A 13,701-nucleotide genomic window follows, 5' to 3' on the forward strand; every position below is an offset into this window, starting at 1 on the left:
CTCTGCCTACTTGTGATCTCTGTCTGTCAAATAAATAAAATAAAATCTTAAAAAAAAATGTATCACATAGTATACAGCTGGCCAAACAGAACTTGTGCCTGATTTGGCTATTTCAGATATGGAAATCTTAATTAAATATAGTAGGAGTTTGTTCTTGTTACGAAGGAGAGTACAACTGAACCCTGGAAGGGGACAAACATTATTCACACCTGTAATGAACACTGATCTTACAGCTACTTTATGTTAAGTATTTTACAGTATTTTTTTTTTTAGGATTTCATTTATTTATTTGACAGAGAGAGAGAGACATCACAAGCAGGCAAGGAGGCAGGCAGAGAGAGAGGGGGAAGCAGGTTCCCTGCTGAGCAGAGAGCCTGACATGGGGCTCAATCCCAGGACTTTAAGATCATGACCTGAGTTGAAGGCAGAGGCTTAACCCATGGAGCCACCCAGGCACCTCGTACTTTACAGTATTTCTAAGAAGACACATAACTTTTTGGACCAGATATATTGCAAATATGCCCCCACTACCAGTTTAGCATACTGACATTACAAGTATTTGAACAGCCTGGCCAAATCTCTAAAAAGAAGGTTCCCAAGCAGCTAATAACCTAGGAAAATGAACAATAGTTAGAGACCTAACAGGATTACAAATAAATGAACATCTGAGTTGAAGAAGAATGAGGAATACATGGAAACCTGCCAGAGATCTGAAGCTGGAGAACTGAAAGATCAAACAATTCTTTTCTGAAAGGAGAGAGAAAAAAAAGTAGAGTCGAAAGGTTAAATAAAAACAGAAAAATCATTCTTTCCAAAGGAAGTTAAATATATATATGGCAAAGGATAATAGATAAAGTAAGCATGCCCTAACTTACTTAACTCTAATGCCAAGAAAATATCTAAAGTAAATTTCTGATTGCTTTGTGTTATATAAACAAATGCCCAAAGATACAATCAGGAAAGCTGATTTAATATATAAACGTAGGGCTTCTCTGTTTGAGGGAGTATATCAGATCCACCCAAAGTGCCTTTTTGGAGTTAAGTTTCTTCCCACCACAGCCCCACTAGAGGAGGGATCATGATCTGGAGAGGAAGGGATTTTAACGTTAAAAAATCTCCTCTGGTGATTCTGATTTCCTGGCCAAAGTTTAGATCCACATGTTTATTGGTGATTTACTGAGTCTGTGAAAAGATCAGAGCAGATATTGGGGGGTGGGTATCAACCTCTGGAAGACTCTCTCATTCCTGGAGTGGGAGAAGCTACTTAACTGAAAAGGGTCCCCTTCACCTATCAGACTTGTTTGGTACTGGTGGCTGCCTCATAGTCAAAAGAGCACTGGCAATGAGGAAGGGTCAGAGTAAAGGAAGAGGGGAAGGAGGTTAATTCCACAACTTTTGACAGCTGGAAGCAACATTTCTCCAGGGTGGGAGCCAATATCATAAAGATCTTGATGGATCCCAGGAGGGAATTTCTTAATCTCTGCATAGATACTTTTTTCTTTACTTTTTCCCAGAAAAGGACCTAAAAAGATGAGACAAAGCTGAGAATGAAAACTCAGAAGGGGTTTTCTTGGCTTGAGCAAAAAAGAACTAGAGGAAGAGGAAGGCTGAGAGCCCTTGTATTCAGCATCAGAAAGGAAAGTGGGGTGCCATTGAGAAGTGAGGGTACCACCCAGCTGTGGTTTCTTAAGTCCTACAGGGTCCCCTGAAAGTTCTAGGCTCTGGGAGCCTGTGAGGGAAGATGAGGTGGTGAGAGGCATCTCCATACAATCAGTATATTTCAACCCCAGAGGAGCATAGACAAACTGAATGAAAAATACCTAAGCATGACTTTAGAGAGTTTCACCCTTCAGGTAACTCTTTTTGCAAGATCAGTGCTTAAGCAACGAGGAGGGGGAACAGGGAGGAGATAAGCTAGGACATCACAAATTCCTGTCCTGGAGAAAGACAAGGGAAGGAGGATTCACGGGGGTCTCTCTCTTTGTTGTGGTGTTTAGGAACTGGATGCCTGGAATCCCTGCCTCCTTCTGCTGCTTGGGAGCCAAAGAGGGTCTGGATATAGGCTCAGTTCAACAACCTTCTCCCCCAAATACCCTTCTGACACCACTCCCCACTCCCAGCCATTGCAGAAAAGTGACTCCTTGCTCTTACTCTGTGCCTTCAATTGTGGGGTGTGTAGTTGGTGACGAAGTGGTCACAATGGCCCATTTCTTACCCTCTGCTTTGCCTTGACTAAACTTGAGTCAGGCTTCTTTCCTCCCCACCCAATTCTGAATGTCAGCTTCCCTGAAAATCCGAGCAAGTACTAAAATGCAGAACATGTTTCCTTGTCAGCTTATTCCTCAAATCCTGGACCACAGAGACGCATTTCTTGTCAAACCCCGCAGGTCAGTCATGCCTTCTGTCTACTCCCTCTCATCTGCCCAACTTTCCCTCACTGCGTATTCCGCTTACCATATAAAAGCTTTTTTGTTTGGTTTGAAATGCTTACAGATTTCCGAGATCAGAGCTCTCTCTGTATTGCAATAGTCTTTCTTTCTAATTAAAGTCTCTCCCTATCTAAGTCTGGATTTTTTTTTTTTTTTTTGACGTTAGTATGTAGTAAAGAGTGATTTCAGGTAAGTCTGAGCCCCCCACTGGTGGCGAATGAGGTCTTGGGGGTCGGGGTTTTTGTGTTTTTCTTGGGAAAAGCAAGAAGACATGACAGGCACGGCTCTCTTTTGAACTTCAACTTTCCAAAGGAGAATGGATTTATAAATGAGGAGGTTCGAGGCTTTGCGCTCTAGGGGCCGCTGGCAGGGCCAGGGAATTGTTGGTTGAAAAACACTGTTAGGATCACTGCTAGGGGCCAGGGGGTGTGCTTCTGCACCGTTTGGGGGAGGAGAACAAGGAGTGAGGGATGGGACGGGCGGGGGCACGAGTGGATGGTACGTGAAGAGTTACTGGAAACGGCGCTTCCGTGGGCGAGCTGGGGGTGGGGAGGTGAAAGGTGGTCTCAGCCTCCGCGCGGGGAGGTCGTGGAGCCGCGGCGCGAGCGGCCGGAGCAGCAGCAGCAGCGAGCGGGACGGAGTTAGGACCGCTCGGAGCGCCCAGGTCTCGAGGTAGTGTAAGGTTTGCAAGCCTTCCACTTGCTGGCAGTTGCAGAAGAAGATCTGCTTTTAAGTGAAACGTTCTGGCCACCCCTCCGAGGGCTGCGGCTTCCCGGGCTCGCTTCTTTCTCTCTCCCTCCTCCGGCCTCGCGCTCACTCTTTAATTTGCACGCGCCCCTAAGTTTGCCGAAAGCTCGCGGCCACTCGGAGCCGGTCCGGCCAGGCGCTGCGGGCGGGGGCGGGGAGCCCGGGAACCGCAATCCAGAAGCATCGTGGGCCATGTATATTTCATCAAATGGACTTTGGGTGCGTCGCGTCTCGCAGCCATCAACGCTATGTGCAGTGACATTTCTGACTTGAGTGGAGGAATGCGCGAAGGAAGCCCGGGAGAAATTGTTACTAGAGGATCTTCTTGGCGCCAATGCTAATTGTCCTGATTTATGTCCCTTCTGACTAAGCTCAACGTCTTCATCTGAAATAAAATGAAAGCTGTGCCAAGCGAGGTAGAACCGCCCGGCCGCTGGTTCTGATCCCCGGGAATCAGGAAATCGTCCTGCAGCTTAAAAAAAATAATAAGAGAGAGAGAGAGAAATAGAAATAGGAAAAAAAAAAAAATCCCCAGTAAAAGTTTAAGGCGAGAAGTGGCAGAGGCAGTGGCGCGAGGAGGCGCGGAGAAGAGCCGGCAAGCGGGGGACTGGGCTGGCAAGACCTCCCGAAGGCTGCGATTTCATTATTAATATCGCTATATTTTTGGAGGGAGAGGCACCTTTCTCATCCTCTCTTCCTCTCCGCCCACCCCTGTTCCCTCCCCCTCATCTACCTGTCAAAGTCACTGATCTTTTGCATTTCGGAAGAGGACGTCAACGGGAAGGAATTCCCCCTCTCGGCGAGGGCTCCGAGAGGGGGCGACGCGCAGGAGGCTCCCCCTCAGGGGCCCGCGACGAAGGTAATTAAGCGGCGGGGAGTGGCGGGCCGGCGCGGGGCTCCGGGTGCGCGGAGTGCTCTCCCACCGCGGGCCGAGCGCGAGCGGGACCCCGGGGCTGCGGCGGCGGCGGGGGCGGCTCGGGTCCACACCCCACCCCTCCCGCTCCTCCCGCGCCCCGGAGGACGCTCGGCGGGAGCTGCCGCCGCCCGCCGGTGCGCTGCTCGCGGGCTCTGCTGCCGCGGCCGCCGCCCGAGGCGCACCCGGCTGGGCAGGGCCGCCGCCCCGCGCCGTCGGTCGGCTCCTGGCCGGCGCAAGGGCAAACGGGCCACACGGTAAGTGCAGCCGGCGTCCCCCTCCTCCGGCGACCCGCGCTTCTAGTCTTTGCCCCTCTCCCCCGGGCTCCCTCCCTCCCTCCGTCCCCCTCCCCCCCTGCGATCCACAGGCGGGAGGGAGGCTCCGGGTGGGCGAGGAACTTTGTGAAGCGCCTTGAGGAGGCAGCGCGCGGAGCCGCGGCGCGCACACAACCCGCACACTCTGACACCCACACACGAGTCTTCCTGGGTGTGCGCCCCGAGCGGGTTAGGGAGGGGTGTGTGTGCGTCTGTGTGTGTGTGTGTGTGTGTGTGTGTGTCTGTGTGTGTCTGTGTGGCATCCGGAGCCTGGGCGCTGGGTGGGTGCCTCGGTGGACGGACTCACAGGCATCCGGCGCGCTCCCCCTCTCGCACACACACCTGGCCACACACAAGGCACTGGAGGGTTCTTTTTTCCCTTTTTTGCCAGTTGTCTCTGCTTTGGGGAAAAACTTGCCTTCTTGCTGGCCCTGCGGAGCTGGTGGCCACACTGAGAGCTTTTGAAGTCCCCTTCTTTTAATCTCCGTTATTGGTGCAAGATTAAAGCATTACTATCCCATGATGTGCAGCTGGGGAGAAGGGAGAATTGAAAGAGGACCTGACTTGGTGTAGGAATGCTTTGGAATATTTTCTCAGATTCTTTACTGGCATTACTTTAATCGGTGGATGGATTTGGCTAGAGACATTGAATTCCTATCCTCTATGGGTCTGTGGATATCTATATATAATACGAATAATCCCGAATATTATTGGGCCCAAAATAACCAATTAAGTGATTCATACCCGGGAAAAGTTAGATAAAAAAAGAAACTGCGCCCTCTGCTGTTTGTTGTAGTAACCTCACCCGGGTACCTCCACCCCCCACCCCATCCATTTAGGAGGTTGTCATCTTGCAGGGCTTGCCGGAAAATTCCTAGCGGGGATTTTAAAGCAACTTTATTTGGAAAAGTCGGAGGTTGCGTTCCCATCATCGCATCAGGTATAGATTTCCAGAGAGTAGAGGCTTTTGTTACCCCACTCCTCTTCCATTCTTCTCTCTACTCGGAATGGTAATGGAGCCACTCGTTATCATAACAGTTTGTCAATCTTTGGAATGGAAAATTCTGAGTAAGATTCAGAATTCCACCAAACATATGGTGTATCTGGCAGTAGATTTGCTCTAGAAATAAGGCCCTGTTTTATGATTGAAAATACTAAAAGTTGTCTTACAGAAACGAGGGGAAATTCACCAGAAAGATCTCCAACAAAATCATTTATTCGAATTTACTTAATGGTTAAGCTCCTTAGAAAAAGTTTCCCAGAAATTCACTTTTTCAGAGAAGGAGCAAGGCTTTTGTAATTTGTCTAGCCCTTGAGAGCATCTCTAACCTGTGGGGAATTAGCAACCTCAGATTTCATTAAGTATATTGTGTCACTTTGAATGTCTTACCCACCCACCCCCCTTTCTCTTTGGCAAAGAGAAGGCAGCTCAATAACTGTTCAAGATTCTTTTGGAAGATAAGCAGCTTTCAGTTTTTCATTAAGATAAAATTTGGGTATTTGCATGTGGATCAGGACACAAAGGAAAAAAAATGCATCAAGTGTTTTGCATTTACTGTTGTTACAGCTTATATATGTAGGGGATATATTTCCTTTTTTTCTCTTCTGGATACCATGAAATGACATCTATTTCACCACTAAAGATCAACATGAGGGCATTCAGAATTCCATCTGTGGCTATTAATGTGGTTATATTTCCTATTGTGAAATTTAAGAGCAATTGTCTTAAATTTTTGTAAGACAACAGTTTATTTTATTTGCACACAAACCTTTTTTTTTTTTTTTCTTTTCTGTTGAGATTTTTGTTTTGTCAGCTTTCACAAGGCATGTGTGTTGAAGTGATTCAGGTTAGCTTTTTTAGGATGACGCTAATGTATTTTGCAGTTTCCTTTTGTATATTTGCAATTGGCGCAACTACTTGTCTGCTTCTATTACTATTCAAAAAAATCAGGTAATATGTCAAAAAAATTTAAACAATTATGCTTTTATTTGATGTTTTCTAAGTATTGTAATGATTTGGAGAGTTTTAGAGTTACAAGAGCATAAAGTCGCTTGGAAAGAAATAAGATTTCATGCAAATCAGAAAGTCAGTTATTATGTTAACAAAACAAGTGTGTGTGTGTGTGTAGATATTATAGGTCAGTAAGAGATATAGTGTACTTTAAAAAAGAATGTTATCTTCAGAATCCAGAGTTTTGTTTCAAAACTTCAGGTGGGTGTAGATTTTCTTAAATGTGCGTTTGAAACCTTGGATGTCTGAACTTGCCTAAGTAAGAAGGAAAGATTTGTTGTTCTATGGTAATGAAATACCAGATTTCTTCCAGACTTAACTGATTCTGAAATAATTTTATGTATTATCCCATCCCCTAACATCCTGCCAAGTATATGCTATCTGATTTCTCTAATCATTCTTCTCTCATGAGAAAACCGAGATCTTTCAAATTCTAAGGTGTGCTATTTGGTTTTATTAAGAATCTCATGATAGGCAGTTGCTCATAATACCCAATCAAGGATGAGTAAAATATGTCAATGATGTTTCAGTACTTGTTAAGTTCCTTCTATTTTGAGAGACAGCTAACAAAAGGGTAGAAGCAAATGTTTCCCATTTAAGATGACTAGAAAATGCTCTCTTCACAACAATAAATAAATGCAAAAAGCATTCAGTATATCTTAAATATCTCGTCTAGTCAATCTCACTACAACAGTGTTGGAATCTGCTAATTTTGGTAGGTGATAGCATTTGGGGATATCTTAATCTCTTTATACTTTTCACTCAATGAAATGTGATTATAGTTAGTGTTCTTTTTGTTCCTTCCCATTCAGAAACATGCCTATTTATAAAATTTTTAATGTCTATGAGGAATGAGTCAATAGCTGTCTATTTCAGGTGCCCCTGTGTTTATGGAATAAATAGCCTACTACTACCACCCCCACCTCCTAGTGAGATTATATAATAAAACGAATGAGCTAGAGTTAACAGATTTACTGTCAATATTTTCCTCTCAGTTGATGAAATTGGCAATTTTTTTTTTTTTTAAAGAATGTAATTGTCTATACTATTGACCACTATTACTCCCATGTACTATTTTGGAAGGCTTCTCTTCTGATGAGAAAAGGCCTGTGAAATTCCTTCTCCAAAGTTATTTCCAGGTGGAAGGGAATTAGCTTCAGAATCCTGGAAAAAGATGTCCTGTGGATGCAAAGCCATGTTATAGCCCCTTTTAGTCCAGATCAATAACATCTGTCAACTTGAGGATATGACATAATTTTATATTTTCATATTGGCTCTGCAAATTTATATATCAGTGAGAGTCTATGGAGTTCTCATAGCATATTAATGGGTATTTTGATTAAAGAGGACTTCTCAGCGCTTTAGTGCACAGGTAGAGAAGACGGCATTATTTGAAAACAGTTCGTTCCCAAGGTTTGCAAAGCAAAGAACTGGTACCTGGGGCTGCATGGAGCTCTTCTGAAGCTGCTCACATTTAGGTGATGGGGATACCTCAGGCAGTTTCAAAGCCCCCATTACTTGACAATTAGGTCCGTTATGGGCCAGAAGGGGTTGGTATGGTACACTAAATCCCCAAATATGTCATTGACTGTCCTTCTCATTATCCGTTTGCCAAACTATTTGCTGTGATGACCTAGCTTTTAAGAAGCTGTTGATGATTTTAACCTGGTTGAATGCATAGCCTGATGGGAACTGGTACCATCAGGCAATAGAGGTTGGGGGCAAATAGTATTGTATTTTCATATCATTTTATTGTCTTCGAAAACTCCGTAATTATACTGAGTAGCAAATTCCCCATTTTGACAGAGGCCTCTTTTCCACTGCGTGTCCTGGAAATTCATAGTTTTAATTTCTTCTTAATTTTAAATTAAGAGGATTTTCTTTGAAGTGTAAGTGGCACTAAAAAAAAGTAAGGAGACCCGACATGAAGAATACATTCTAAATTACATGCTACAAATACAAAAATTAGAATAAAATTAAGCAATTATGTTAAAGAACAGTTTAGTGACCCTCTGCTCCTGATCTGTAATATGCCGTGGTCAATATCTTTTTCTGTGTCAATGGGAGCTCATTAAATGTAAATTCTGCAGACTAACTGAACCATGCCATATTAGTGCTTGCCAAAGCTTGACATTTTTAATACATTAATAATATGTCTGTAATGTAATGGAAAACTATTAATCACAACTGGTTATGTGCCAGAAATTTAAGCTATAATTGGCTGCTTCTTGTCAAGAATGTCTGTCGCACAGTCCTGCAACTGCCTAATATTCAAATATCTTGCACTCCTCTGCATTTTTCCTTGTCAGTTCTCTAAATTTGATCAATGGTATAGTCCATAATTCTGTGTAATGACCATCATTATAATTCTGCTATTTTTTAATGAGAATTCGTTATATTGGGATTGCTGTTGTGTCAAGAAACAGTAACAGGTTCACATACATTTCCTTAGTGCCCAAATTTTCCACGTACATCTATGTGGTCATCCTTTACTCAGTGGTTGCAATAAGGCAAATGTGGATAAAGACAGAGTTACAAAGAATAAATAAATTAGGGGGTAACATTTATTGGTTAAAAAAAAAAGTGAAGGTTAATCTCAGAGCATTCAAATGTATACTTAAGGTCACATTTTAAAAACAGTATTAAAAACTAACTCATAATTTTCATTCAATTCAAACTCGGAGCAGTCCATTCCTGGTCTTTCAAGATTATATTGTTCTTGATAAAGAAGTTGCTATGTATTTGAACCTAAGAATTGAAGTTAATAATTTCTAGTCTAGTAGATTTTACACTCCTTCTGTTGTAATGCCCAGGCCCAGCTCCCCAACAGCCCATGAAAGTGTTTGTTCTTGTTATAATGAAGTAGTAAACACAGTTGAAAAATGAATCTAGAAAATGTGCATTTGTATTATTTTAACACCTTTACAGATTATTAATTGTCAAATTGTTGGACGTTTCTGAAAATATCAACTTAGGATGACCACTGAGTCTGAAAAAGCAGAGGGCTGCAGTAGCCAAAGCACATGCTTCTCTGTGATTTCTTTCCCTTTAGTTTAAGATATCAAAATGCGCCCAACACACCTATGTGTTATAAGGAGGAGGCAGATTCAAATCTGCAGTTTATACATGTTTAGACAAACTGCTAATTATTGCTTCATAGGACCTCAAATATTCAACACTTTTCCTAATAGAAAATACCACAAATTACAGCTGTATGATAACATTTTATGAATTGAATATAATGAAAATTGCACTTGCATCCATAAAGCAATTATTATAAATTACTTTGCTATGGAAACACTATTCAGCCATCCAGTGGCATTTCATAGTTTCTGTGGCTGAGTTCATTTCAAGATGGTGCATTATTTAAATATATTGACTTCCTTTTATAAGATTGTTTGAAGATAGCAAACTTCCCTATTTAAAGCGCCTAATGTGAATTAAAGGGTCCGTAATGATATTTTCCAAACCGCAGGCGTTTTTTCGTCCTTTTCCAGTTGTTTAAAAAACAGTTACTGGGACTCTGACAATATGAACGAACTAATTACACAAATACCTCTTTTTTACACCTGGTTTCCAAATATTGTGTTTGGTTTGACTTGGACAGTGATTTCTAAAGAGCAAAGTTGCCAGTTCACCCTCTCCAATGACTAGGACCCATGCTTGTGGAGGGTGAGTTATCAGCTAACCCAAAGTACTGTTAAACAGTAATTTTTATTTTCTCTTAGAATTAGTGCCATATTATTCTGCTTCATGGCCTGTTAACTCACCCTCAGCTATTTTTATGTGTGCATTTTAAATTGTGCGTTTTACTACAGAGCTTTTAGTTTTAAAGCAGCGTATAATACTCGCCTTTGGGACAAATCCTCTTCTTCTGTTACAGAAAGTAAGTGCAAATGCAGATGTAATGGCTATAAAAAGATGTAAGAAAATAGAAGATTCATGTGAAAAGAAAATTTGCTCCTTTGGTTTTATTTTTGAGTATTTTTTTTTTTTCTAGAGAGCCAAGTTATCTTTATCACTAACTGCAACTAAACAAAAGAGGCTAAATTCTTCCAATATAATGAGCAAATCCAAGGGGACAGCCTTGTGCCAACAATGCTGGTTTTCACTCCAGCTAACAAAAGCTAAGAAATGTACAAGGAATTTAGAGATTTTTAGGGTCTCTTTGCCAATAGACAAAAGGCATACAAGTAGTTGTCACTTTTTTGTCATTGTTATAAAAGCATTCATTTCACCCATTGTTCTCCTGGAAGATTTTCTAGCACTGCAGTTCATGAGAAATGTTTAAATCTAGCTGCTTGCTCTCAGTTTTGTCAAGGTGGAAATATAATTTTTGAAGTGAGGACGTGTAACTCACCTGGGACCTGCACATCTGTCTTTGTTATGGAAGAGTTAAATCCTTCATATCAAGATTCTCCCCAATGTGAGTGATTTCTGTGGTTTGCTCATTCTAGCAAAGCAGCGGAGTAAAGGTTATCCATATTACACCAATTTGCTTTATATTGCATCAAACCTCCCAAATGTCAACATATCATACAGTTTGTAATGCATTGATTCTGGGGCAATAACTCTTACTCTTATTGTTTCTTAAAGGGTGTTGGTGCCAGAAGGAAAGAATGATTGATGAGAAACAAACACCCGGCTATAAACACTCATCCTTTTGCTTCAGATACTGATATCCTGGTGCATCTGAGCATCCCTCGTGAGCTGTGGGCACCGAGGATCACCCAGGGTTATCGGATGTACGGCAGGAGAGCCATCACTTTGCTAAATCATTCTCTGCCACTGGACATCTTTTACAAACACCAAACCAGACGCGAGTCTAATAGATATGTTCTAGGACAACAAAAAAGCGGCAAGTTATTGTCAACGCCTAACGTCCAAGTATGTTAGGCTTCCACCAAAGTCCTCAATATACCTGAATGCGCACAATATCGACCCTTCGCTTTTAGATTTGGAATCTACATTGAGGTTTCATCCTCTTTTTTTTTTTTTTTTAAATATACAGACCTACCTACATATAGACATATATGTATATGTAAAATAGACATAGCTCACAGATAATCAAACCCTGCTTTATTACTGCAAAGATTGCCAAGAATTTAGAGATGTATTTGTCAAGATTCCTGTCAATTCATGCCCTTTGGGTTACAGTGTCCTCGGTGATGCAGCCCTACCCTTTGGTATGGGGACATTATGACGTGTGTAAGACTCAGATTTACACAGAAGAAGGGAAAGTTTGGGATTACATGGCGTGTCAGCCGGAATCCACGGACATGACCAAATATCTGAAAGTAAAACTAGATCCTCCGGACATTACCTGTGGAGACCCTCCTGAGACGTTCTGTGCAATGGTGAGGCAACCCTTTTGCATAACTATTTCCTATGAAGTGGGAGTGTGTCGTATATGTGTGCAAGTGCGGTGAGGGTAAAGACTCGACTCATGCAATGAGCCGAATCTGCGGGGAACAGATCTGTGCTAACAGATCCTTCCTTCTCAATGGAGGCTGGCTTGCAGGACCTGGAATTACACATTGCAGTGTGACTGATGCACTGAAATGTACCTTCTGTCTTCCTGCAAGCTAAAGCTTCCACCGAGACTGGTGTACTGTATATAAATTATAAAAGAAAAAATTCAACTGAAGGTTAAATTTCAGATTGGAGTCTGGGAATATGATTAGGTCATATGCATCACGGTAAAGGATAAACTCCATTGGTAAACTGAGTTTAAAAACACAAAGGTTTCTTCACATACCTGTATGAGGCCAGCCCCAAATTTTGTAGTTCAAGGCTAGATTAGAGTTCATTTAGAGTTATCCTCATCTGGACACTGCTGGGATGTGGAAGTCTTTGTTTAGGAGATCAGTGAGAAGAGAAGCAAGGAGAAAGGAGCTAATGCCTCCAGAAAAGTCTCATTTGTCAACTCGTGCACCCCTTATTTTCAAGGGTCACAGTTTTCTATGGGTATTTTAAATATGATTGTTGGAATGTTGAAAATGCATTTGCTGAAAAGTAATGACCTGGGCATACAAATTCAGATACCATCCTTTGATAAGCAGAATTCCAGAATTCATTTTTTTTGTGGTGTACATAGTCTTTTCCTGGGCAGAGAGTTAAACCCTAGGTGAGAAGGTAACATTGGAGTGATGCATTGAATTTTCACTTAGGATGTGGTTGAAAGTTTACCTAGAAGGTAAGGAGTTTGATGATTAACATGATGTTAAGTCAAAGTGCTAAAGAATTCAGATAGTATATTCATTTGGTTTATGTCAGTGTTTTTCTTTATTATAGGTGGTCTTTATTTGACACTGGAATTGAGATCCCATTTCTCTCCACAGAACAGATATAATCATATGGCAGATTTTAATAGTATTCTTACCTGACTTTATTATCTTGAACCTGGCCTGGCATTTTCAGGATAGTGAAACTATTAATCAAAGTAGCATCTGTTCACAGTCCCCAGTGAGTTAAATTAGCATAAGATCATCTTAGACCTAGCACTGTAGAAAAGGTTTTGTAACAGGAAACAATTTTGAGCAATAAAGAGTGTTTTTACCTAAAAGCTAACGGCTTGCCATTTTTCAGAACTGCCTTTGGGGACTGGTTTGAATTATAGTCTAAACCCGATTTTGTGGAGAGTGAGAAAAAGAGCTTGGCTATTAGGTGTCACTATGACTAAAGTGGCCTGAAAGACTAAATATTTCAAAGAGAGGACCTGTCTTTCTGGGAAACAGGTATGCGGTTTGAAAAAAAAAGGGGGAAAAAGCTACGTTTTAGAAACCAGAAACTTCCAAAAGAGGAGTTTATTCCAACACGTTAGCAAAACTGTGATAAATCTGTAAAAGAGCAGGGACATTTGTTGGCTTTATAGAAAGGTGTTTGATAATCTCTCATAAAAGGTCAAATTTAGGGTCTCACTGCAAATCTGTGATGCAGTTGCTGGGTAGGTAATAGGTCATGTAGTCTTCCACTCCTCACAGCAAGAGAATGAGTTCTGGGCCAGCTCTTCATGTTACAAAGGTTACTGTAGCTCTGTTTATTGGCTTACATGACACTTGTAGTGATATGCCTATTCTGGAATTGTTTAATAATTTACAAATCTAAGTAATATAGCAGATCTGCTTCTTAGGGTGTCCTTTCCACTTACATCGGCCCTGTATGGTGTGTTCGACCTGTGCTTTAAAGCACAGCTTTCCTGATCTCCATGCCTGGCAAGAGAACCCTGACTGAGCCCTGCTCCTGTCCTCACGTGGAAGGGTTTACTTGGGGTCTTCAGTGTGCCTC

At 42.0% G+C, this 13,701-nt stretch overlaps 1 protein-coding gene across 4 annotated transcripts in view; it reads left to right on the forward strand.

Annotated features, from left to right (window-relative positions):
- The first annotated feature begins 3,184 nt into the window (after positions 1-3,184).
- Positions 3,185-13,701, forward strand: part of NTNG1 (netrin G1) — a 343,674-nt gene continuing 333,157 nt past the window's right edge. For 3 of the 4 annotated variants that reach the window (XM_059137239.1, XM_059137236.1, XM_059137238.1), the window contains exons 1-2: positions 3,185-4,035; positions 11,011-11,771. In XM_059137239.1, coding sequence (XP_058993222.1) covers positions 11,526-11,771 — 246 coding nt within the window. In that variant the 5' untranslated portion in view covers positions 3,185-4,035; positions 11,011-11,525. Of the gene's footprint in view, positions 4,036-4,178; positions 4,347-11,010; positions 11,772-13,701 lie in introns of those variants that run through there. The other variant, XM_059137237.1, reaches the window with a different exon arrangement.

Source organism: Mustela lutreola, chromosome 10 (assembly GCF_030435805.1).
Source record: "Mustela lutreola isolate mMusLut2 chromosome 10, mMusLut2.pri, whole genome shotgun sequence".
Lineage (NCBI taxonomy): Eukaryota > Metazoa > Chordata > Mammalia > Carnivora > Mustelidae > Mustela > Mustela lutreola.